This window comes from Scomber japonicus, chromosome 1, assembly GCF_027409825.1.
Source record: "Scomber japonicus isolate fScoJap1 chromosome 1, fScoJap1.pri, whole genome shotgun sequence".
NCBI classification, from domain to species: Eukaryota; Metazoa; Chordata; class Actinopteri; order Scombriformes; family Scombridae; genus Scomber; species Scomber japonicus.
The window spans coordinates 2,238,071-2,262,465 of NC_070578.1; the positions used below are offsets into that span (position 1 = coordinate 2,238,071).

Genomic DNA, 24,395 nt, shown 5'->3' on the forward strand with positions numbered 1-24,395 from the left:
AGTGATTAATCAAGGCATAATTTATTCGGTGTGATGTGATGTTTATGAGACAGTAAACATACAGCAGGAGGTTTACATTTCGTTCTATTTATGGCATATGTAGTGTTAAACTGTAATTATACAGTATGTGTGCTTTATATATGCTTTCCAGCTTTGCAGGTAGGAACTATTTAACAGACTCGCAAGGAACTGTAGATACAATTTAGGATGAGTCTAGAACATACTGTTTAATAAATGTTAATATTTAAAGTATATGACCATTTATCAGTATTGAGTAACTTTGCCACTCTGTTGAAACCTATTTCCCTGATTTAAAAAAAAAAATATTTTAATATGTAGCCCATAGATTCATGTGCATATTTAACTGAGTGAGCAACAGATGTAATGTTTATTTGTAGGCTGCACGTCTCTGTTGTTCTTTTCAAGGTGACAAGCACATGCTTTAATTCTGAAGGGTAAATTAGTCCACTTCCGGCATCGCCTTGGTTGTCTCTGGCAGCTTGATGCAGCGCTGCGTAGGCGAGCCTGATGACCAACCCCTCTGTCCCATGCAGTGTGGAGCATATGGAGGAGCAGTCATTTTCATCATACTGATGTAGTCACAGACGCGCACACACACGCACACACGCACACACACACACACACACACACACACGCACACACACACACACATTCTGCGTGATGCTCAGTTTTCATATGGCTCCCACATACAACTTCTCTGTAATAGATGATTCATGGTGTTATACTGATGCTGTATTTGCAGTGAAATATAAAGACACAGTGTGACTCGGGACTAGGTAAACCAGTAAAGTGGGCAACTGTCTCAGGGGCCTATGAAAGCCCCAAGTCAGGGCCCCCAAAAGCTTCAGTTGTACTGAAATGTGTGACATTTGATTTGGGATAATGTGCTTAATGGAACTATGGGGATATGGACAACTAAATCACAGTATTAACTGTCATTACCTGCTTAATTAATACATAGTAAACAAGGCATCATCATATTCCAACAATAATGGACTGTTTGAAGTGGGAAACCCAGGAGCTCATTTTAGCCTCATGTACCTGCATATAGGTATAATTTTGGTAACACTAAACAGCATGACCATCTTTATCATCGCCTCACCAGCAAGCTTTCTATACAAGCCCCTTTTTAAGGATATTATAGGAGTGTTCCCTGGGATGTTCTGAGATCAAATGCTGAAGCAACTGAGGTTTGAAATGATCTGGGTCAGTTTCACATCAGTAGCCTGGTTTCTGTCAGCATCCATCATTCACCTGAGTGCAATACACACACTGATTATTCCAATAGTTCAGCCAAACTGAGCTCCCTGCCATCAAGCAGGGGGGAATCAAAGGGTGTGTGTGTGTGTGTGTGTGTGTGTGTGTGTGTGTGTGTGTGTGTGTGTGTGTGTGTGTGTGTGCATGTGTAGGCTTACCTCCCACACACACACATATACACCCCTGCACACACACACCACCCCTAGGCTTTTATTATGAGGTGAAGAATAGAAGCTGGCAGCATATGAAGGGACCAGGTTTGACTTTGACTAATGAGAACATCATAAAGCTTCAGTCAGTCGGTGACCTCAGAGACCTCCACTGTGCACCGCTCAGCTCTGTGGAGACATACTGTACATCTGCAGGGCTGGATGAATGAATGAGGGCTCCTTTTCTACTCATACAGGCTGTATTTCAACTGGCTGCATTAATATAAGATCACATAGCATGGTGTGTAAGAAGCTGACGGTAATGCAGAAGCAGTCAGATATTACATATTATATATATTACAGTACAAGTAGAGATATATGCCTCAGTATTTCAAAATAAAATAGAATCAATAACATTGTAAAAAAAAAAAAAAAAAAAAAAGAGCAGTGTGCTGTGAGATGGAGGGATGGCGCCCTCTTTCTTCCAGATACGTTCAGCAACATTCAGAAAGAAAGTCAGTCACATATTCACCAATGGAAATCACCTCCTTTACAAATACGTCACACATGCACTTTTTAATTTTTATTTATTTATTTAAAATGTGTCACAATATGTACAGCCTTACATGACCTGATTTAAATATAGCGTACTGCTGTTTTATAAAAAGCAAACTTTTACTTTAAATAGTCTTGTGATGAGTGACATCAGCTACCAGCGTTTAGCCAGTCATCTCTACCAGCTGATGTCCTGCAGGAATGTGACTTTAGTCAAGTTACCTTCGAATGAACGGAAGTTGTGCGGTTCTGCTATCAAAGCAAAGTTGTGAGATTGTACAATTTTAAGAAAAAACGCCCATTAAAGTTTATTTGTATTAAAGGGTACTTGTGTTATTTATTGAGTTTCATAGAATTTATTACATTTTCCAAATAAATTCAGTAATCAGTACTAATCCCAGATCTTACAGGTGGCTGCAACTACAGCGTAATCCGCTATACTGTAGATGTTTTTCTAAATTGTGGAATAACTGCCCATATATTTTCTACCATTTGCCTACAGTCACCAGACCCTTCATTAGGTTCACCTGTGCAATTTAATTCAATCCAATACAACAGCTCTGTTATGGATTCTACATTTATGAATTTATACATTTTCAGTTTTTGTTGACATTGTCAGGAAGGTGATAATTTGACAATGTTAACAAAAACTGAAAATGTATGAACTTGAAAACATAGAATTTATAGCAGAGCTGTTGTATTGGAATGAATCAGTTTGCACAGGTGAACCTAATGAAGGGTCTGGTGACTGTATGCAAACTTAAGAAATGTATGTAGGGTTCTTGGCATCACTTTCTTCTATCATCTTTATCATTTTTAATCTCTTCCACTCTTTAAAGTGATTTTCATTTTAACTTTGTTTTTCACAAGTTATTAGCTTTTTTCCTTCATTAACTGAATTGCAGCTATTGTTGATGAATATCTCTTTCATTCACTTTCATTGTTTGACAAGTCAGATGATGTTAATTTGATTTAATAAAGAGTATGTCTTTTTGACTCAGACAGCAGCCTGCAGATAATGATTGTCTAAATGCTGTTATACTGTTTTTTTTTAGGTATTCATACTACTGCTGTCAATTAGCACACCAGGTAGCTGAAATACTCATTGATTTTCCACTTTTAGTCACCAAAAATACTGTGTAATGTCACATAAAAGAATTTGGATTTGAAAACATGGTATATCATGGCTTATATGGACAACATAAAGATCATATTTATGATGGCGTGGTATGGATATTTTTGCACAAATGTGTTAAATGGTGCAGTTTATTTTTACTTTGGTAGTTTGTATGACATCAGATAAATGCTGATGGATAGGAGGTTGTTTATGAACCGTGTGTTGTTCCACACAAAAACAAACGTCAATACTGTTTTATTTTTGAAAAATCATAACCGGAAATACACGGTGTCTTCGGCTGACTTGACGTAGAGCGCATCACCTCTCAGTGCGTCAACTCGTCAAGTGTGATTGGTTTCAGCTGTGGACAGTTAATGTGAGGAGACGTCCTCTCACTTAGAGCTGCTGGACAGATGCAGGTTGTCATGATCAGGACTGTTTCTACGACACTTGTATTTCATTTCAAATATTGCTGCTTGGGTGCGTTCGTTTACATGAACCTTACTGCGGTCCGTCCTTTTTCTATTAATAAGAATTGACTAACCCATCAGGATTATTGTGGACCCTGCACCGGTACCCGCCCGGCCCACTGCCACCATGGCCTCCGCTACCTCCACCCCAGCCGCCTCCGGCAGCCGCTCCAGCCGCTCCGCCAGCCGCCGCAGTGCAGCCGCCGGCGGCCTCCCCTCATCCAGCACCAGCCCGACCTGCCGCTCCCGCATCCAGGAGAAAGATGAGCTCCGACACCTCAACGACCGCCTCGCCAACTACATCCAGCGGGTCCAAGACTTAGAAAGCGAAAGGTCCTCCATGCTCATCCTCCTGGAGGAAAAAGAGGAGTCGACCACCCGGGAGATGGGCAACGTGAGGCGGCTGTATGAAGAGGAGCTGGCCGACGTCAGGTCATCTCTGGACGGCCTGGCTGGTGAGAGGGCCCGGCTGCAGATCGACTATGGAAATGTGTGCGAGGAGTACAGGAAACTTCAAGCCAGGTAGCAGCAAGTGTAAGACCTTACACACCAGACTCCACTCAAAAATGTTCATGTTTAACGTTGCCCTGCATGACGCTCACACCTGCATAATATAGAAATAGACATTTATGTAACAAATGACTGGTGAGCCACTGCTGTATAGAGCTGGGTGCATTCAACACTCTAGCGGCAGGTATTTGGGTATTGTTCCTACTTTTATCCCTGCTTTACATAACGTTACTCACACTGGCCTCTGTGGCGCATTTCTACCAAATGTGGGACAAATTGACTTGCATAAGTTAATTTCTTTTGAAAAATTCAATTGTATGTTTGCCGAACTGAGCACCGATGCTTAATATACTAGTAAATCACATTTGAACATGTTCAATCCTGTTGACAAGTGTGGCAGCGTTGAATGGATAGTTTCCTGGACTGGGTTTGGTGTAAACAACAAAACTATATTTGTACACATTGATACATATTTAGTTTCTGTCTTTCATTATCAATTATGTCAGGCATTTATTCTACAAAATTTGATGTTTTCATTATGATTTCATGATGACTTCATTATTTTCACTTTCATTTTCATATTTTTTTTTAATTGAAAATGTTGATTTTTCAATTCAAAAACTAACAAACCAGCAATGGAACAGTTACAGTTGATCACACAAGCCTGACCTACTGAGTACATTCCTTAAGAATGTTTTTCTAGCTTTTAAGATGGTAGGCTTATAACAGAACAAGGTTTGGTTAATCTGTGGCTCACAGGTTGTGAAAGTATGTATGACCGTTTACAAGGTTGTGTTAAAAGTGCAGATATCAGACTGAATTTTGACATGATGTGAATCGTCTTCTGTGGTGCTCATCTTTCTGTCGTCTCTCTTCAGGAACCAGAAGAAGGAGAGTGATTTGGCGAATGCGATGGCTCAGTGGAGGAAAGTTGAAGCTGCTCTGAACTCCAAGGATGCTGAATGTACTAAGCTGCTGTCAGAGAACAGGATGCTGAATGACGACTTGAGTGACCTGCAGGGCCAGCTGGAACATGTATAAACTACAGTCAGACTTACATACTAGAACATACACAGGACTATCTGGAGACATGAACATGGTCTACTAGTTATAGTTCCCCAAAGTCCTGATTTGTAGGATTTATTATTATTATTATTATTATTATTATTATTATTATTATTATTATCATCATCATTATGTTGTTGCTGGCTAGCTAATTGTTGTAGTCCCACCTGGTTACATCAATTTGTTAAGCTAATTTGCAGAGATAACAATAAGCTAAGATTAAACTTTTATTGATCTCACAGTGGGAAAATGTACCGCTACAGCAGCTCAAAAAGATAGTGATTTAAAAAAAAAACATATGTATACAACAACAATAAAATTCAAAACTAAAAAAAGGACTTTAAAGTGCAGGAGTGCACATCAGAAAGCCTCTTGTAATAAGTACACTTCTTCTCTTTGATTGTGAGATGTTGGATTGTTCAGTACAGACCTGAGTCAGCATGTGGTTAGCCTAACTTAGCATACAGATGGGAAGCAGAGGGAAACATCTATTTTGTTTGTGTCCAAAGCTCAAATACATCTATACCACAGACCATTAATACATTTAGCATTGTATTATGTGCTGATCCATCACATAATAGAAGTGGGTTGAAGTGACTGTGCACACTGTCCCAGCCAGTACTTCACACATAGTCATAAGATTGATATCCGTCTTCTCATCTCACTCCTGGGGGAGAAAAAGCAGTAAAAGTATAAAGAGTTGGTAGTGAAATGGTTGAACGGTAAAAATTTTCAACCATTTTAGTGGTTGGTTTAAACTGATGTAAGTTGACTTGATTGTTGTGAATTAAGTGAAAGCGTATTTTAAAAGTAACACTGATAATGGCTGTTAGATTACTGTAGAGTGGTGGAATGAAGTGACTGCAGTTATTGGCCAAATAAAGAGATGGAGGTTTCTGTTTTCTTTTTTCCTCACAATGTGGGACAACATCACCATCAGCCATGTTACTTTAACTGCTAAAGTTTGATTTCTGCAGTTTGCTAGGTGAAATACACTAGAAGGCTAATGTTTTCTTATTGTATTGGGTATTTCTGCATGTTTTAACAGACTGTGTGTGTGTGTTACCAGGCAGAGGGCACACTGGCAGATGCCAAGAACCAGCTGAGCTCTGAGATCCTGAGGAGGGTGGACATGGAGAACCAGGTGCAAACTCTAAAAGAACAGCTTGAGCTCAACAAGAACATCAGTCAGCAGGTAACACACACACACACACACACATCTAAACCAAACGTTTTCTAAGCTGTTGTCTCACACTGACCCTTGCACAACTCACAGGCGTTCATTTCTTGTGTAGGAAATCATGGAGATCCGCAGCCGACATGAGAGCCGTTTAGTGGAGTTGGACTCTGGACGACGTAGAGAGTTTGAGAGTAAACTGACCGATTCAATGCAGCAGCTCCGCCAAGACCATGAGACTCAGCTGCAGCAGTATAAGGAAGAGATTGACAAGACCTTCAGCTCAAAGGTACAAACACTAATTATGTGAATAATGCCTTTTTAAAAAGTCTCCAGGTTTAGTTCACTTTTTTTCTCATTATGAAGTTTATGAAGTATAAAACGTTCTTTTCTTTCTATTCTTTCCGCACTGTAGCTACAGAACGCCCAGCAGGCCGCATCGGAGAAAAACAATGTCATGTCGGCCACCAAAGATGAACTGGAGACCACCAGGCTCAGAGTGGAGTCCCTCAGCTCACAGCTCCAGCAGCACCAGAAAGAAGTAAGTTGAGTCCACAACAGCTCATGAAGAGATGTTTTGTTAAAACATGATCAGCTGTGCAGACAATATAACTCAATATAACTGCTTCCAGACCTCACCGTCCACATCACAGATAAGTTCAGCAGTTTCAAATATGTCTGCTGTTATTGACCGATGACAAGCAAAGACATCAATGACACAGCTGTAGTGGTTGGTGTTGCCTGGCAGAAATAACTTGTAAATCAATATTCTGTTCATTTGGAGCAAAACAAAATGTGTCCCCACCCCCCTCCCTCTAGCACAATGGCTAAAGAGCATGAAGAGATTTTAGAGCAATGTCAGCTGATGTCGCTAACCGTCTTTTTTAAAGTCAGTGTAAAGTAAGAATAAATATGTGTTCTGAGTTTGACATACCACAGAAAAGTGTGTTGTTAACCACCCTGCCAAATTTGAATGATTAAAAAAAATCACCAAATATATGAAATTAGGCTTCAAAGTTGTGTAAAACTCAGCCTTTTTCTCTGCTTCCTAATGCTGTGGGCGTGCCCGCCGAGTTTGCTGAAACCCCGCCCCCTACCAAGTGTCACCTGTCAAAGTTACCACCTCTACCAGAAACATGGATGCTACGTCTGACAGCTTTCAGTAGGGCTGTGGTCAAAAAATTGATCCGCGATCCGATATCGATTCACGCTGAAAAAGCACGATATCGATCCAAAAATGTCTGGATCGATCTTTTCCAGGTGACTAAAGGCACTATTTTCTTTGACGCGCAAGGCGCACTATAAAAAGCGAGTGCCGGCTAAACGAAACCGAAACTTAAGATAGCGAGATGGCTGAAGCGGCATCACTAAAATCACCTTCTGGAAAGAAGGCTGATGTTTGGCAACACTAGCCTGTCTATGCATACTGTATCTTTACCTATTAAATACATTAAAAGCGGAGAAAACGGTTCCCTTTCCCTCCGTCCAAAATGCTGCCATTACGATCAGCTGATAGTCAGCTGACATGACCGACTGGCCTCTCTCTCTCTCTCTCTCTCTTTCTCTCTCTCTCTCTCACGGCACCACTAAAATCACCTTCTGGAATGAAGGCTGATGTTTGGCAACACTAGCCTGTCTATGCATACTGTATCTTTACCTATTAGATACATGAAACGGAGAAAACGGTTCCCTTTCCCTCCGTCCAAAATGCTGCCATTACGATCAGCTGATAGTCAGCTGATCGTAATGGCAGCATTTTGGCATTTTGGCGTTTTATTTATATTCAATCAAGCCATCTGTTACATGAACAACCTGTAAATGGCATTTCACAAGTATCTGGTTGTCAAAAACTGGGTACAGGGGGTTCTTGTAGTTTTCCAATATAGAGGGCCACTTAATTTTAATTTATTTATATTTTATTTGGTCATTGTTGTTTAGTTCTGGTCATTGTTTTAATGCCATGGATATGTTACTGAAATTTCAAATAATACTTCTTGACTCTTCTCTCTCTGTGTCCCTCTTACACGTACACAATCACAAACACATGGAGCACATGGGACAGTATTTATTTGCATTATGTCTGTAAATAGATCGATATCGGATCGAATCGGATCGTGACCTTATGAATCGGAATCGGATCGATCCAGGAAATTCGGATCGATTCCCAGCCCTAGCTTTCAGCTGCTAGCTCGGTGGCTAGCTCGGGGGCTAACTCAGCTAACTGGCTAACTGTAGACTGTAGTAGTGTGCGCTGAATGTATTTATACCTCTACAGCAGCAAGGTTTATGCTAATCACTGCCACGTTATGTAATGCGGTGGTGCTTTTCAGACCCGCCCACTAAATCCTGAACACAGAAATCTTGAAACACAGTTTGTGAAGCCTAGCTCCACAATTCAAATCTAAATGGTTGAAATGCTTTTTACACCTTTTTTAGAAATACATTTATGACCTATTTAATGTGTTTAGAAGAAAATGTCTGAATTCACTTTACACGGTCTTTAAACCTCTTTTATAACTTCTAACAAGGACTTGGTGATGCCAAAACACAGTTTTCCACATCAGTGTGTTTATTCAGGTCTTCTATGTGTAAAGAACAGTACAAAGCTTTATGTGTCTGATAGATTGCCTCAAGTGATGTCATCTGAGTCGGCGCCAGTTCGGGCTGAAGTGTAATAGTTTGAAAATGAATTTAAAAAATGTGAGGGTGGAGTTAGAAGTAGTTGAGGTTAGCAGGCTTGCTCCAGGCTACATATTAGCTGCTAGTAGCATCACACACCAGAATTTCAGAGGGAACTGTCATTGGGTTAGTTGCATTGTGGGAAGTGTAGGCACCAGGTTTGGATAAGGGAGAATATTGTATGCCATATAAAATAACACCTAGTTTTTCTACATTGATCTGGATTATTTTTTCCATCAAGTCTACAGTGAGTCCAGTGTTGAATGCTGAGGAGTTAGAAGGCTCATGGAGCATTTCACTAGCAGTATGTTTACATGCACATCATGATAGCATGACTCCAATAAGAGGTCTACATGGGTTGCTTGTAGGACCACACCTTGACACTTCCTTTTTCCATGCTATCTTGGTTATGATGCTGCATGGTACAGTTTAACACTGTAGTCTGTGTGTGACTAGTTTAATAAAAGTGGTCTTAGGTGTTTTTAAAGACATCTATACAAATATTCCCAGAGAGAGACAGACAAGGCAGCTGGTTTTTATCCCATGTTCATAAAACACAAAATGCTAAGATGGAGAGTTGAGTTTTTTTCTCCTTGTTTTTAACATGGACTATCGAGTAGTTGGATGAAAAATCTTTTTTTTTTTTCTTTTTTTTTTGTTCTATTAAATGTCAAAATGATTACAAAAGTCAATCACTGTTACTTAAAACCCAAGATGCAGCCTCAAATGTCTTATTTTGTCCTGACCAACAGACCACAACCCAAAAAATATTCAGTTTATTGTCATAGCGGATAACAGATCGTTATAAGGAAACCAATGTTTTTATATATAAAATCCTAAACTGAAAAAAAAAAAAGTTTCAGCTGGCTCCTGTGTTCTAAGTCAGTAACACTGCAGAACCTGTACCCATGGACCATGAGGCTGATACATCTTCAGTTCTAAGTACAATATTCAGTCTATCAAATGCAGTATTCTACGTTTTTAACCCTATTTTCATTTTGTTTGACTACTCAGCACTTGTTTGAGATGCACCTTATGTCTTTGTATATTCTTGTACAATGACATTAATCAATGAATCACTCTGTAGAATCAGTGCTGTCATTCAGATGTTTGGGAGATTTGTTGAAGATTTTGTCAAAAATGGATCCCTGAAGAGTTTAGCAAGTTTCACAATGAGTTTGAAGCCTCAGTCAAGTCTTTAGATGAGCTCTATCTCTGTTGTTGTCACTGTTTTATTCAACGTCTTAATAATCTAGACGTACTTAACCACCTGTGCTTATTATTTCAACCAAAGTGTGGTCACCTGCGTCAGTTTCTTACTGTGCTCACTTTATCTTGAAGTGTCTTTTTATTGGAAGTGTTTGTGTAGTTCGATGTTCAGCTGTTCAGTAGCACAGTGTCTGTGTAATGATATGCTCTGTCAGAAAGCAGTGTTGGAGAGCCGCTTCCAGGACCTGGAGAGGACTCTGGACCAGGAGCGGGAGATGTGGCATCAGAGACTCAGTCAGAAGGAGCAGGAGCTGCTCAGCATGAGGACCCAGATGTACAGCCAGCTGGAAGACTACGAGAACCTGCTAGACGTCAAGATAGCGCTGGACATGGAGATCAACGCCTACAGGAAGATGCTGGAGGTGGAGGAACACAGGTACCCCATCCACCTTCATCATTCAGTCATTATCGTCCGTCCCCGTCTGTCAGAAACATTGTTTCAACTTTGATTTTTCTGGTAGACTGCAGCTGTCACCCAGCCCCTCCCAGCACGCCACCGTACAGCGAACCACCGTACAGCGGACACACGAACACAGCCGCAGCAAGCTCCGAGGCAAGAAGAGGAAATACGAAGGAGCCTCCGGAAGCTCGCCTGCTTATAAGATGTCGAGCCGCTCAGCAGAGCACGGAGCTGTGAGCGTGGCGGAGGTGGACGTGGACGGAAGATACGTTAGACTGAGGAACACCTCTGAGACGGTAATGGCTTTTTATAAAGAACTCGTTTTAAATGTCCCAGTTTCTTTCCATGACATGGTTGTCATTGGCAAAGACACAGATCAGTGACTTTAATGTGCCACAGTTCCCATTTGTCCAGAAAGAACTCTCCAGCTGTGGAAAATGATCTTTGATTGGTTTGATTTGGTTGATGTTACACACAAACACAATAGCTCCAACAGAAGTAGACCGTGTCAGCCCCAGGTCTTCTCCTAAACTACTGAAACCATATCAGACCTTATTCAAACTGCCAGGACAAATCTGTTTTTAACAAAATAAGAGTGTGGACAGTCTGTCTCAAAGATATGATTTGCCTGCAGTCAGAAGAAATCCTCAGAATGAACAGAGCCAAACTAACAGCAACACCAACCCAATTTAGAAGTCAAGTAGTAGTCACCTTTGTTTATACTCAAGATCGAGTTGACATTGAGTCATATTCAAAGACAGGAAAGGAAAACAATAGCAAAAAAATTAAATAAGTAAACAAAATAAAATGCAATTAGTAGATGTTGGGATGTTTTTTAATATCATATAATATACTATAATAATATAATATTTACTATAAAAGTGTGTTTATTTTAATGAGAGGCAAGAGTCAAGTGTGTTTTAAGCTAAAAGCATTTTTTTCAGAGTGGAGCAAAGTGGAGCCCGACCGATATATTGGTTGGCTGATATTGATCAATCACGAATAAATTGGTGTCAGTGAAGACGTTGTCCAATATGTGCTTTTTTTTTTTTTTGTTATTGTTTAAAGTTTATATAGGCAGCATTTTATGTATGTTTGACCGTTGTTCTTAATTCAAGTTTAATATAGTTAAGAAAAGCAGAGCTGGTTCCAGACCTGTTCATTAGCATAGCATCTAACAAGAAGAGCAAACATAGTATTATTACTGCTTTCTCTCATGTGTGCACTTCCAGGAGCAGCCTCTAGGTGGCTGGGTGGTCCGGAGGACATTTTCAGATACTGGGGACATCTCCTTCCACATCCCGTCCTCCTGTGTGCTGGCTGGTGGGCAAACACTCACTGTGAGTATTCCTGTTACTAATGTTTAACTGTATAAGTTTTTTTTTTTTTTATGACTGTTTTACTCTACAGAGAGGGATTATGAAAACTACTCAGCTGCCTGTCTGAATTGAAGTAAGTGTGTGTGTGTGTGTGTTCACAGATCTGGGCTGCAGGTGCAGAGACAGATGCTGACTCAGAGGACCTGGTTCTAGAGGGCCACAGGAGCTGGGGCCCAATCACTGATGTGAGGGTTATCCTGCTGAATCCCAACCATGAGGTCAGTGAAGCACACTACATCTCCCTGTACAGAAATCACCTGTGCACACTATACTCAATTTAAATTAAAAAAAAAAAAGCGACTACATTGTAAACTGTTGATACACAAAAAGCCAAAAATGGTGTCATGATCATTTTTTTTTTTAAAAAGCACGAAATAGTCAAACCTACTGCAAATCTGTCGTCTCATGGTGATTATCACGATGTATCTCAGCGGAGTCATGTGACACCTTCTCAGGAGATGGCTGAGCGCAGGGTGTGTGTGCAGACCAGAGGCAACGAGGAAACCGAACTGGAGTTTGATGAAGAGTTTGTGGCAGGCAGTGACATCCAGCACTTTAGGAGACAGGTAAAAAAAAAAAAAAAACCCAGATGCAGTAAGAAGTGAGGAGTTGTTACAGATGAACAAACAGTGCAGTGTATGAAACATGACGTCACTGACTCTGTGTTTCCTCTGCCTCTGCTGAAGCCAAAGAGGAAGAAGAAGAAGTGTTGTTCTGTGTCTTGAGCACACAGCAGACTGTGCAGTAGGTGAGGAGGGTGATGCTGCCCCCCCCAATCCCCCCTGTAAACATATGCACTCCACCCCCCCACCCCCACTTGTCTGCTCTGTGTACTAGTCCCTATGTGATGCATGGCTTTGTTTTATACAGCTGCTGCCTCTGTGCCTTATTCACCAACATATCAGTAACCCTACTCCAACCAGGGAGCTCATCATTTCCACAAGTTTTTTACATCTATCACTCATGGAACTGAAACCCTTCTGTTGGATCAAATGTACCAATCTATGCTGACTCAGACATACAAAGTGACCTTGTTCATTTTATTTGGTGTTAGTCAGTGTGGACTGAATGTCTCAGTGGTGATGAGGATTCCCAGTAAAATTGAGATATACACCGATCAGCCATAACGTTAAAACCACCTGTCTAATATTGCATAGCTCCCCCTGGTGCCACCAAAACACCTCTGATCCGTTGACTCCAAAATACTTCCTTTTAGGGTCCTCTGGTATCTGGCACCAAGACATTAGCAGCACATCCTTTTTAAGTCCTGTAAGGTGTGAGGTGGGGTCTCCCATTGTTTGGACTTGTTTTTACAGCACATCCCACAGATGTTCAATTGGATTGAGATCTGTAGAATTTGGAGGCCAAGACAACAACTTGAACTTTGTCATGTTCGTCAAATCATTCCTGAACCCTTTTCACAGTGTAGCAGGGTTCATGATCCTGCTGAAAGAGGCCATCAGGGAATACTGTTGCCATGGAGGGGCGTACTGGTGCGCTACATTGTTTAGGTAGGTTCTTCCATTGCTCCATGGTTCAGTTCTGACGCTCAAGTGCCCATTGTAGGCGCTTTCAGCAGTGGACGGGGCCCCATGCTGACTCGGCATGGACACTGACTGCTTTGCAGCTACACAGCAAACCGCTCTGTTCTGACAGCTGTCTGTCATAGCCAGCATCAACTCTTTCAGCAATTTCTGCTACAGTAGCTCTTCTGTGGGATCGGACCAGACGGTCTAGTCTTTACACATGTGCATCAGTAAGCCTTTGGGCATCCATGACCCTGGCACAGTTTCACCAGTTGTCCTTCCTTGGACTACTTTTGGTAGGTACTGACCACTGCATACTGGGAAGACCCCACATGACCTGCTGTTTTGGAGATGCTCTGATCCAGTCATCTGATAGTCACTCGTCCTTTGTCAGTCACTCAGATCTTTATGCTTGTCCTTTTTCCTGCTTCCAACACATCAACTGACTGTTCACTTACTGTCTGATATATTCCATCTGTTGACAGCTGCCATTTTTAATGAGATAACCAGTTGTATTCACTCTGCCTGTCTGTGATTTTAATGTTTTGGCTGACAAATATAAAAACCAAATTTAAAAAACCCAATCGTGTTTACTCACCACGAGCCTCCACAACAGATTCACTGCTTGTCACAGATTCTCACGTTGAGAACTACTGAAGGAATGAACACTAATCTTCCATAAGATATTCCCTCATTTATTGTTTTGATGAAGATGGTGGTGGTGGTGTTCGTTACTAGGCTCCAAAATCTCCTTTAGGTGTCCAGTTGGGTTTGGTGGTTTTTAAAACAGAAAGGTCTTGACTGGAGAATGTGTTTACCTCTCACACCACTTTTACTCTTTTTGCCATCAGTCCCTTTACTTTTAACTTAAGCTTGTTACGGTCATATAGAAGTTGTCTGGTCTGTGTGCATTTGCTTAAGCTTCACATGTGCTTTCAAATTCATTTGTGCACACAAGTTACTCATTCATGCTATTAATTTTCTTAATCCTTGCACAGATTTGTAGAACATGCTAGAGCAGGACAAATGACTTGTTTTGTCACTCTTGGTGTGTAGGGTCAGGGCCTTTTTTTAAATAAATGGATGCAAAAATTACCATTGTAACTGTACATTTGACAGTGATGACTCAAAGGATGATTACTTTTTTATTATAAGGAGTAATGTGAGTGATTTCAGATACAGTGGGAGATACATATCAGAACATAGGCAGTCTCATCACAATGAGCTGATAATTTAATGCAGTTTGGTTTAGATTTTGAATGAAGTGTGGATATGATTTCAGATTAAACATATAAACATGCTAACAATGAATGCAGATTTCTTAGTTTGAGTCCATATGAATCACCTTACCCTTCTTCATGGAGCTAGGATACATGAGATATATTTTGATGTTTCTTTTAATAGGGGAAAGTACAATTTGAGTCACTTTGTAACCCCATCACTAGACGTGTCTGCAGAAACATGCACATCTGGAGTTGTGGACATTCCACATGATTCCAGCTGTTTGTCCACCAGTAACCTGCTCAGCATCATTACATGTTTTCCTCTAACTGCATGTTCCATGCTAACCAGGCAGCTGCTGTTACCAGGAAACAGTCCATGATGTAAAGCTGAGCTTTTTTTTCCATCAGGATCTATCTAAGGAGGCCAGCTGCGCTGTCATGTGACTGCTCGTTCATCTCACTCTGTCCTTCACGTCCGCCTGAGGAGAAGGGGACCGTCTCCAGCCCCTCCCCTCCTACAAGCTGTCCGGTTCCAGCGTTGTCCTGTACGACCCACCTCAACTCTGACGACCCACAGTAGGACACGGACATGTTAGTTTGACGCCTTAAAGCAACACTATCACCCTCAGTACGCCTCATGTTTCATCGCTCTAAGTGCACAAGAGAAGATAGGAGCTCTGCCTTGATTTGACTTAACTTAAATATATGTGTGTGTGTGTGTGTGTGTGTGAGAAATAAAACTATTGGCATAATAAAGTTTTCTAAACTAACATTTGTCAGACACGTGGTTCTTAAGGATGAAGGATTTTATTGCAACAAATGAAGTTACAATTGAATTTGTGGAGACAAGCTGTGGGCTTGAAGTCGCTCCTCAAAATGAGTCCAAGCAGCACGTAGAGTTCCTCATCAATCATGTTCAGTTCATAGCAAGAGGAAGCTGGACGGGGTTTACAGCAGCATGAATTAAAGGGTCGGTTCACCCAAATTCAAAAACACACCAGCAGCAACAATACTGTACATTTCCACACATCGTCCTGGTTACTCAGGATAGTTCAGACTACAACAGGTGCATTTCCATCCATCTGCTTTTATGTGTCAGAAGTTAAAAAAACAAAAACAAAAATCACAACCCATTAGATGGAAACTGACTTCTTTACCACTCCTCAGGTGTGGAACAAATCCATGTCAGGCAGGTGAAAATGAACAACAAACACAACTCACTTCAATTGCAAAATGTGTCTATTTCACTCACTGATTGGAGGGCTGCTCATTAATGGGTGGAAATGATTTGAGTCAAGTGGTTGGGTCATAACAGTAGTTGGCTCCAGTTTGTGCTTTTGATGATGAACCCAGAGTCATATGATACATAACCTTCAAAGACTCCTTTTAACCTTATGGATGTAAACATATTCCACCTATAAAAAAATATATATATAACAGACTTTTAAGTCCAAGTTGCAGCTCTGTTTTCTATCGAGGACACCAGCAGCTACCATCTGTCGTTGGTTTATAACTTGAGAACAAGGTTAGTACTCTCTTCTATTGTGCAGATGTGTTTTCATCCAGATGGTTAAGAGTCTTTTGGAGGAATTGGGATATAACTTTGAAACAGGAAGGGTTTTAACAGAGGCACAAACTGAAGGTTACCATAAAACCACCATATCTCCACTTCAGTTTCATTTTTGTCACTTAACCCCTCTCTTCCCTCATTTTCTGTATGCTTCAACTACCAACTAATCATTTTTCTTCATCAGTTTTCTGTCATTTAGCTTCTGGTCATCACCAGCAGCACTCAGGTCAGTGAGAGAGGAACACATGATGCACCATCTTGGATTTTTACATGATTTGTCCCAAATCCAGACTGCACATTAACTCCAAGCTTGTGTGTATGGAGAATGAAGTGTAGTCCTAAACAGTCAGTGTGCTGTTGGATGTTATCCCCCCACAATGCAAATGAGATAACAAGCTCAGAAACATAAAGTAACTATAAAAAATAAATGTCTCTGTGGCAAACATCCTTCCACATTAGTATAAAACTTTAACATTAATATCTTGAATACAATATATTTACAGCTATTACAGTTCATGTGTAGAATAGAATCTGTACACTACACAGCTATTATTTGTATCGACTGCAATGGGAGAGATTTCTTTTTTCTTGGTCTCCATCCAGTGACTGTGTTTTGTCAGGAGCCACTCAGTGACTGTCAGTGTCTCTGCTTTGATTGAAAATGTCATACCCTCTTTATCATCATAGCAGCTGATACAAAACACACATGGGTAACACCGCAATAGACATGGGTCAAGAGACAAATTAATTTACAAGTGTTCCATTCATTATGTGATGATGTAATGTCATCTTGAATAAAGTCATGTAAAGGTAACTGATTGCCAGACCTTTAGAAACTGGTATGAATGGAAACAGTTTTCATAGAGATTAGTTCATCAGGTAGTAGTAGTAGAAAACTGCTAACAATATCCATAGCAACAGAGTCTCTGAGTCTCTCTCCTCCTATGATTTTTTTTATTTTTTATTAGCAGTTTTTGGGGACCATCAACAAACATGGGTAGAGACAGAGATCTCCAAATCTGGACGAATAAACCCCCTAATTATCTGCATGGACTTTGTGAGTAAAAGACTGACTTCAGTTCTCATTTTTACAAGTCCAGGTCAATATACAACTGTTACTGTAACTGTTAGAGCTAACAACAGATTGTCATCAGTTGGTGATCGTGAGCTGATTCCAAGCAGAGGAAAGCTACCTGGATCTTCAGACTCCAGTACAGCACCATTGTCTTCTGCAGGTAATGATGATAGTGATTGTCACTGTGGGCTGAAGCCTTGAACATGTACAATGAAGTCAAAATGATTCTTCTGATCTGGAGACTGTAAGACTATCTAAGGAGCAGATATCTGACTTCTGACATCTTAGTCTCAGTTCATCCATACACTCACCAAGTGAGGTTAGTAGAAAAAAAAAAGTCGGAGTAGTTTGGTCATGAAGCACTCTAAACCTGACATGAAGTCTGCTGCTGTCAGGTTTAGGAAGTGTCTTTAGCTTTGTTTCTTCTCTCCTCTTATAATTGAGGTAGGTTTAGTAAAGCAGGGTGAAGTCTACACCATAGTTTCTTTGTTGGTGGCTTTGCAGAGGACGTTTATGGACAGGCTCTGTTGGTTGGGTGTGGTGTGACCGGGTAACGGAACCTGCAGTCGCACTTTCTGGTCCGTCTTCTTCCACGTCTTGAATAGGTGCATGTGGTAGCGCACAGACACCTGGGAAACAAATGACCAATATATATGAGTACAGCTGGGGAATGTCACAGGTAACGCTCTACTTTAAGCATGTATAACAACAACAATATAGTAGTATAGTATGGGTTAACAAGTATAACTTCTCATATCATATTCTAACAGTATTTTCCTGTCTGGCATATCTGTTTATACTGCAGCCTCCATACTTTATAAACACTTATTTGTTAACAGCTACATCATAATTTGTCTTACCAAACCATTTATTAAATGTTTATACTGCTTGTAAAGACCAGTGTTGTAATCTTAATCTTTATTTTGCTTTCAGCTACCCAAAATATAAAATAAATTTGAATCAAACTGAATATAAAATTAGATTTTAAATAACAACAAACAGCTACAAAATAATGCATAAATGTGAATAAGAGATTTTATCAGAGCAGCTGTGTAGTAAAGTTAAAGTACAGTAAAGTTAATGTACAAGCTAGGAAAGGCAATATAGATATTGATACTCTGCATCATAACATATCAACAGGATTAACTAGCAAGAATTGACTTGACAAATACACAGAGTGTGATAGTATATCTAACCACACTTAAATTTATGTTTGGATTTCAGGATTTACAGTTATGTTATTTTCTGTGTCTGAAAGATTTAAAGTTTCCCTCCACTCAAAATGTGTTATTCTACAGAAAAATATATGAACAGAAAATAAAGTTTGCTAATTCACCTTAAATCTCATTTTAACACATGTATCTATGAGCATGATTTGTGCTAGTTTGCTAGTTTGGAGTCAATTGTGGAGTCCAAGTCTCCAGTGCACAAACACTAACGTTTACAGTGACATAGGAGACGCCACAGAGTAGCAATTCAACTTTTTAATGACAAAAAAATGATATATTCTTTCTGGATTTTTCAGTTAGGGAGAAGGAACTGTTGTCATTTTGAGAATGAGGTAAGAATTAGAATTAAGCATGTAATTTAAATTTTGAGCTCATCATGAAATGAATCAAGCAAAGTATTTTTCCACATCTGGAGGGGATCACTTGACATCATCTTTGTAGTTCCTCTCAACTCTACCCCCCTCCAGACACAGTTTGAGATGAAAAATGGCCTCTTGAAATAATAATTTGTCTAATATTTTACAAAACAGTTAAATGACCTACCTATACATTTTTAAAATTACATCTTGCTACCTCTTTGTCATTGAAAGATTCAGAATCTATGAAGAAATACATATTTAAACATGGAGAAACTTACACCAGTGTCATGTTCCCATATCACACTGGTGTAAGTACCAGACTAGTTGTGATGTCGCAAAATCATCTCACATGTAGAAATAGAGAAACTTTCCTTCAGTAGACGAATGTGAAAACAGCCTTTGGGTGTCAAACTGGACATGCATCATTCTGCAAAGTCAAGCTCAAACGTTACTGAAGGAAAACACATTTTTGAGTGGAGGACTTAATGTTTAGGTAGGGTAATATAAGCATTTTAAAATATGTTCCCTGAATGTACCATGGTCCAGAAGACGTATATGGTGAAGAGGGCCAGTGTAAGGATCAGGAGCCCCAGGGCCTCCATGCCGTTGGTGTAGTAGAGGTCCATGGCTCCCTGAACACACAGCCATCCTGACAGACTGGCCAGAGGTGTGATGAAGAAGAAACACACTGCATCACCACATAGTGTCCTCCTCTGCTGCTGCATGGAGGGAGAACACAGCCACTGCAGAGAGGAGGAGGAGAAAGAGATTGAAGGCCAGGTAACAGAAGAGTTCAAAGTTCTGCTTGCCAGTATGTGATTTGGCCAGTAGGTGGTGCTACGTTGTTGGCTCCTGTGAACTGTTGCATGCAGTGTGCAGTAGCAGCAGTGGTACTAGTAGTAGTGTAGATGTGTAAATGGCATCAATGGTATTAATCTGAAATTGAATATGACTATATGGACAATGCATAATCACATATAAAGTGGTAGAATTGATGTTTAATTCATGACATTGTGTTCTGCTGTTATGTGACATCAGACAAAACTTCTCATGTTAAATAAAAACCTAATCACCAGATGATTAGTCATGGTGCAGCCAAATTTATAAATAATCCCATCATTAAATTTTCTTAGATTGCTGTGAATTTTAGTACAGATGTTGATGAGGATGAATTATAATATCTTTGATCTCTTGTGTTTATGCTGGTAATGTACAGCAGGCCTGCCTGGAGTCTCAGAGGCTTATAATTAACAGCACTCCAGTAAAAGTAATAGTGTATTACTGTAATGTACTATGTTTCTGCATGTGTCCAGCATTGCCTAACAACAGGTTTATTCCGTTTAGTACTGTGTAGCTTAACCTGGCGGTGCACATGGTGCTTAATCAGCAGATTACAGGCCATGACCACACATGCAGCAGGAAGAGGAGGAGGTCACTAATACATCCTCCTGTACTGTCCTCTGCAGAGCAGTGTGGGAGGGAAACACCATCTAATCTGGCTCTCAGGCTAAGTGGCTTAGTGGTAAAAGCGGTCCAGCGAACAGCAGCAGGCTCTCCAACGTGAAGGAAGCGACTCAGGAGGAAGCTCCTCCCACTGACAGTGACATCTGCTGTCTCATTGAGAAAAAGAAGCCGGCCTATTGGATGCACAGGTGACACTGTGTGCTTCATCTTTTGAGTGGATGTGAACTTGTATTTCAGGTGGGCTCAGTATCACATTAATGAACAGTTCAGCATTTTTGGAAACATGCTTGTTATAAAGTCACTTTGCTGTGTGTTACCTCACTGAAAGGTTTTGGCAGGCGCTCCAGTGTAAAGTGGTGGTGGCAGAGTTCACAGTGGCTGCTGTTGGAGGCAGTGAGCCAGTGCTCCAGGCAGGCCTGGTGCACCATGGCCAGGGTGCCGGAGCACTCGCAGGGGGACAGCAGCTCCCCGGACCCGCTGCCCTCATGGCAAATCCTACAGAACGGCTCCTCACTGCACAGACTGACACACCACACACAGCAACCATGTCAGAGGATGAATGAGTACATGTGAACCAACATTTACCTTAGATCATGATTCATTATATAAATGGGGATAACAGTGCACACTTTTAGACAGTCTCACTCTTTTGCTCACACAAAAAAGTGTGCAAGTGACAGAATTAGTTGTGTAAAGAAAGAAAGGAGAGCTTGAGAGACACACACTTACACACACCTACACAATCTTTTCTGAAGTGGGTGTGGTTGCTAGGTTATGAGTTGCCAAAAGTTGGCTGGACAGTCAGACATGCAGTCAACTCCTGGACTGAACCTGATATATTGACCTCCACTCACTATGAGATCACTAGGCTCACAATAAAAACAATGACATATTGATCTTCATTTAAAAATATTATCTTTGGCCAAAGTTTATACAACTGTTTAAAAATAAATATTACTCATAAAATTCTGATATCATCTTTAGCCAATGATGGAAGAAGTACATGTACATGTAGGTATGTAGTATGCAGTATTACAGTAAAAGTACTGTAGTATTATGAGTGATGTAGTATGCAGTATTACAGTAAAAGTATTGCAGTATTATGAGTGATGTAGTATGCAGTATTACAGTAAAAGTACTGTAGTATTATGAGTGATGTAGTATGCAGTATTACAGTAAAAGTACTGCAGTATTATGAGTGATGTAGTATGCAGTATTACAGTAAAAGTACTGCAGTATTATGAGTGATGTAGAATGCAGTATTACAGTAAAAGTACTGCAATATTATGAGTGATGTAGTATGCAGTATTACAGTAAAAGTAGTGCAGTATTATGAGTGACGTAGTATGCAGTATTACAGTAAAAGTACTGCAGTATTATTGTAAGGGAATTTTCCATCATTAGTATACACTGGGTCAAACTAGGCTTTGCAGTCATAGCAAGGCCTCACCAAATGATAAGGTTAGACACTGTCTCCCGTTGAGATAGTGGTAAGCGTGAGTCTGCTCCTTTTGGGGAGGCATTCTGATAGTGTTGCTATGGCAAAGACAGATATGTCTTTGACGGTTTTCCGCGAATGGGGTAGAGGCAACTGGAGTCAGAGATTTGATATAGTGTTGGATGTAGGACAAAGGTCCTGAGTGAGGTCTAAGCAATGTTTTGTCTATCGACCTTGGGCATTATCTGTGTGGTTTAAAGTCTATTCCCGGAGGAGAGAAACTTCAGAATTGAAGGAAGCATCAGGGCACGTAAGGTGTACTGATCATTCATTCACTTCTCCTTGATCAAGTAAATAAACCTTTTCAATACAAGACATCCTGGACTCCTGTCAACTCTCTCCATTGATGTATGGGCTGCATAATTAAAATCAGTATCAATTATGAGTGATGTAGTATACAGTATTACAGTAAAAGTAGTGCAGTATTATGAGTGATGTAGTATACAGTATTACAGTAAAAGTAGTGCAGTATTATGAGTGGTGTAGTATACAGTATTACAGTAAAAGTAGTGATATATTATTATATATGACATCATTAGATTATTAATAGTGAAGCATCAGTGTTAGACCAGCATGTTACTGTTGTAGCTGCTGGAGGTAGAGCTAGCTTATACTACTTTATATACAGTTAGCTAGTTTATACTACTTTATATACAGTTAGCTAGTTTATACTACTTTATATACAGTTAGCTAGTTTATACTACTTTATATACAGTTAGCTAGTTTAGTCCAGTGGTTCTCAATCTAGGGGTGAGGCCCCTCCAAAGGGTCAGCAGATAAATGTGAGGACTGGTGAGATGATTAATGGGAGAGGAAAGACAGATTCAGACCGTTCTTCATAACACTGTGATATAACTTCTCCTCAGACAGCTCTACATCACAGATACAGTAGGTGAGTGTGTTTGTTTTGTGTTACCTGTCAGTGACAGTTGCACAGTCCTCAAAGTTTGTGTCTGTGTGACATTGTGTAACTTGTTGGTTGCAGCTGTCGAGCTCCTCCTCCAGTCCGTGTTCAGGCATTAATTTCACCTCTCCTACACAGCTGGACACCCAGGGGCCCAAGGGTTCCTCTGCTGTCATGTCTGCTATATGAGGGGCCATTCACTCACATCCTGTCTGCTGTAACACAGACACACACAATAATCAAACACCTCAGCATTCAGACATCACATCTTTACTTTTGGGTCTGCTATATGGACACAATCTAAATTGTAAACATGACAATTCACAATGCACTTTGGTTGTACTTAAGTTGCCTCTTTAATTGATTCAGTTGCCAATAAACATTTTTCATAAGAATTGACATTGCTGAATTAACAAGCTCAACATTTCCAGAACGGGAAGTGTCAGTTCATGAACTAGTCTTCTACTGGCAGACAAGAATGTTGATATTGGACAGTTCTGCAAAACCTGGATTATATTCAACAATGTAATAAAAAGCACAATATGTCAAGTGTCCAAAGCTTTTAATATTCTTAAAGTTAGGAGAGATTGTGGTCACAGTGATTAAAAAAGTTAATTGCAGGTCTTGACAGGAGGTGAACTCTGGTCTCCTTTGTGTATTTCAGACCTCTAGTTTGAACATGATTCATAATCATTCATAATGATACTATGTTGCTGAATCAGAGAGACCATCAGACACAACACTGATTTTGTCTTTAGCTTAAAATCCACAGCATGTTTTTAAATGCATGTTGTTAAAATCTCTTTCTGGTCTTGTATCTATCTCAGCGTCTTTAACCCATTTCAATGGAATATTAATCTAATTAATACTAATTATACTTTGTGTGACTGTCTGTTTTCTTCATTTTATTTTATTTTATTTTATTGTGGCTGTATGTTTGAAAAAGCCAATAGAAATATGTTATAAAACACTTATTTCTGGTCCTGTGTCTATGTCAGTGTTTTTAACCCATCTCAATGGAATAATAATTTAATTAATACTAATATTACTGCCTAATATTACTATTTTATTTTATTGTGTTTCATTTCATTTTATTGTATTGTGGCTATGTATATGTTTGAAAATGCCAATAAAAATATGTTCTAAAATAGATATTAACCATAAAAAAGATAATAAATGGAATAAAATCCTTCAAGCCATCCCCCACACTGGTATACTATACACCCCTGGATTCAGCATGATATATGTCATTACATCAGTGCAATATAATCCAGCTCTGTGCATCTCCCCACTAACACATCCACACCTGATGTGACCCCTCCAGTCCCTGTTTACAGCAGGGAGCACAGTGAGGTCCAGGGCCATCTGGTTGCTGTGCCTCCTCTCTCTGGGAGGTGTAGTAGAAGCACAAGCAGCTTTAGGTTGTAGAGGCAGAAAACTAACATGCTGCTTCAAAGAGTGATAATAAATGCACATCCTCAGAGCTAGGTAGTCAGTGT

The 24,395-nt window shown here is 40.1% G+C and overlaps 2 protein-coding genes across 2 annotated transcripts; one reads left to right on the plus strand and one right to left on the minus strand.

Annotated features, from left to right (window-relative positions):
* Positions 1-3,696: 3,696 nt before the first annotated feature.
* Positions 3,697-15,320, plus strand: lmnl3 (lamin L3). Its single transcript, XM_053322707.1, has 11 exons — positions 3,697-4,091; positions 4,958-5,114; positions 6,214-6,339; positions 6,440-6,610; positions 6,737-6,862; positions 10,425-10,645; positions 10,731-10,965; positions 11,902-12,009; positions 12,150-12,266; positions 12,504-12,614; positions 15,206-15,320. The coding sequence occupies exons 1-11, from the start codon at positions 3,697-3,699 to the stop codon at positions 15,239-15,241; spliced, it is 1,803 nt and encodes a 600-aa protein (XP_053178682.1). The 3' UTR covers positions 15,242-15,320.
* Positions 15,321-17,912: 2,592 nt separating this feature from the next.
* zgc:158785 (uncharacterized protein LOC791214 homolog) lies at positions 17,913-23,072 on the minus strand. Its single transcript, XM_053321987.1, has 4 exons — positions 22,909-23,072; positions 20,812-21,016; positions 19,567-19,773; positions 17,913-18,071 (listed from the first exon to the last, which is right to left on the minus strand). The coding sequence occupies exons 1-4, from the start codon at positions 23,070-23,072 to the stop codon at positions 17,913-17,915; spliced, it is 735 nt and encodes a 244-aa protein (XP_053177962.1).
* Between the last annotated feature and the right edge of the window lie 1,323 nt (positions 23,073-24,395).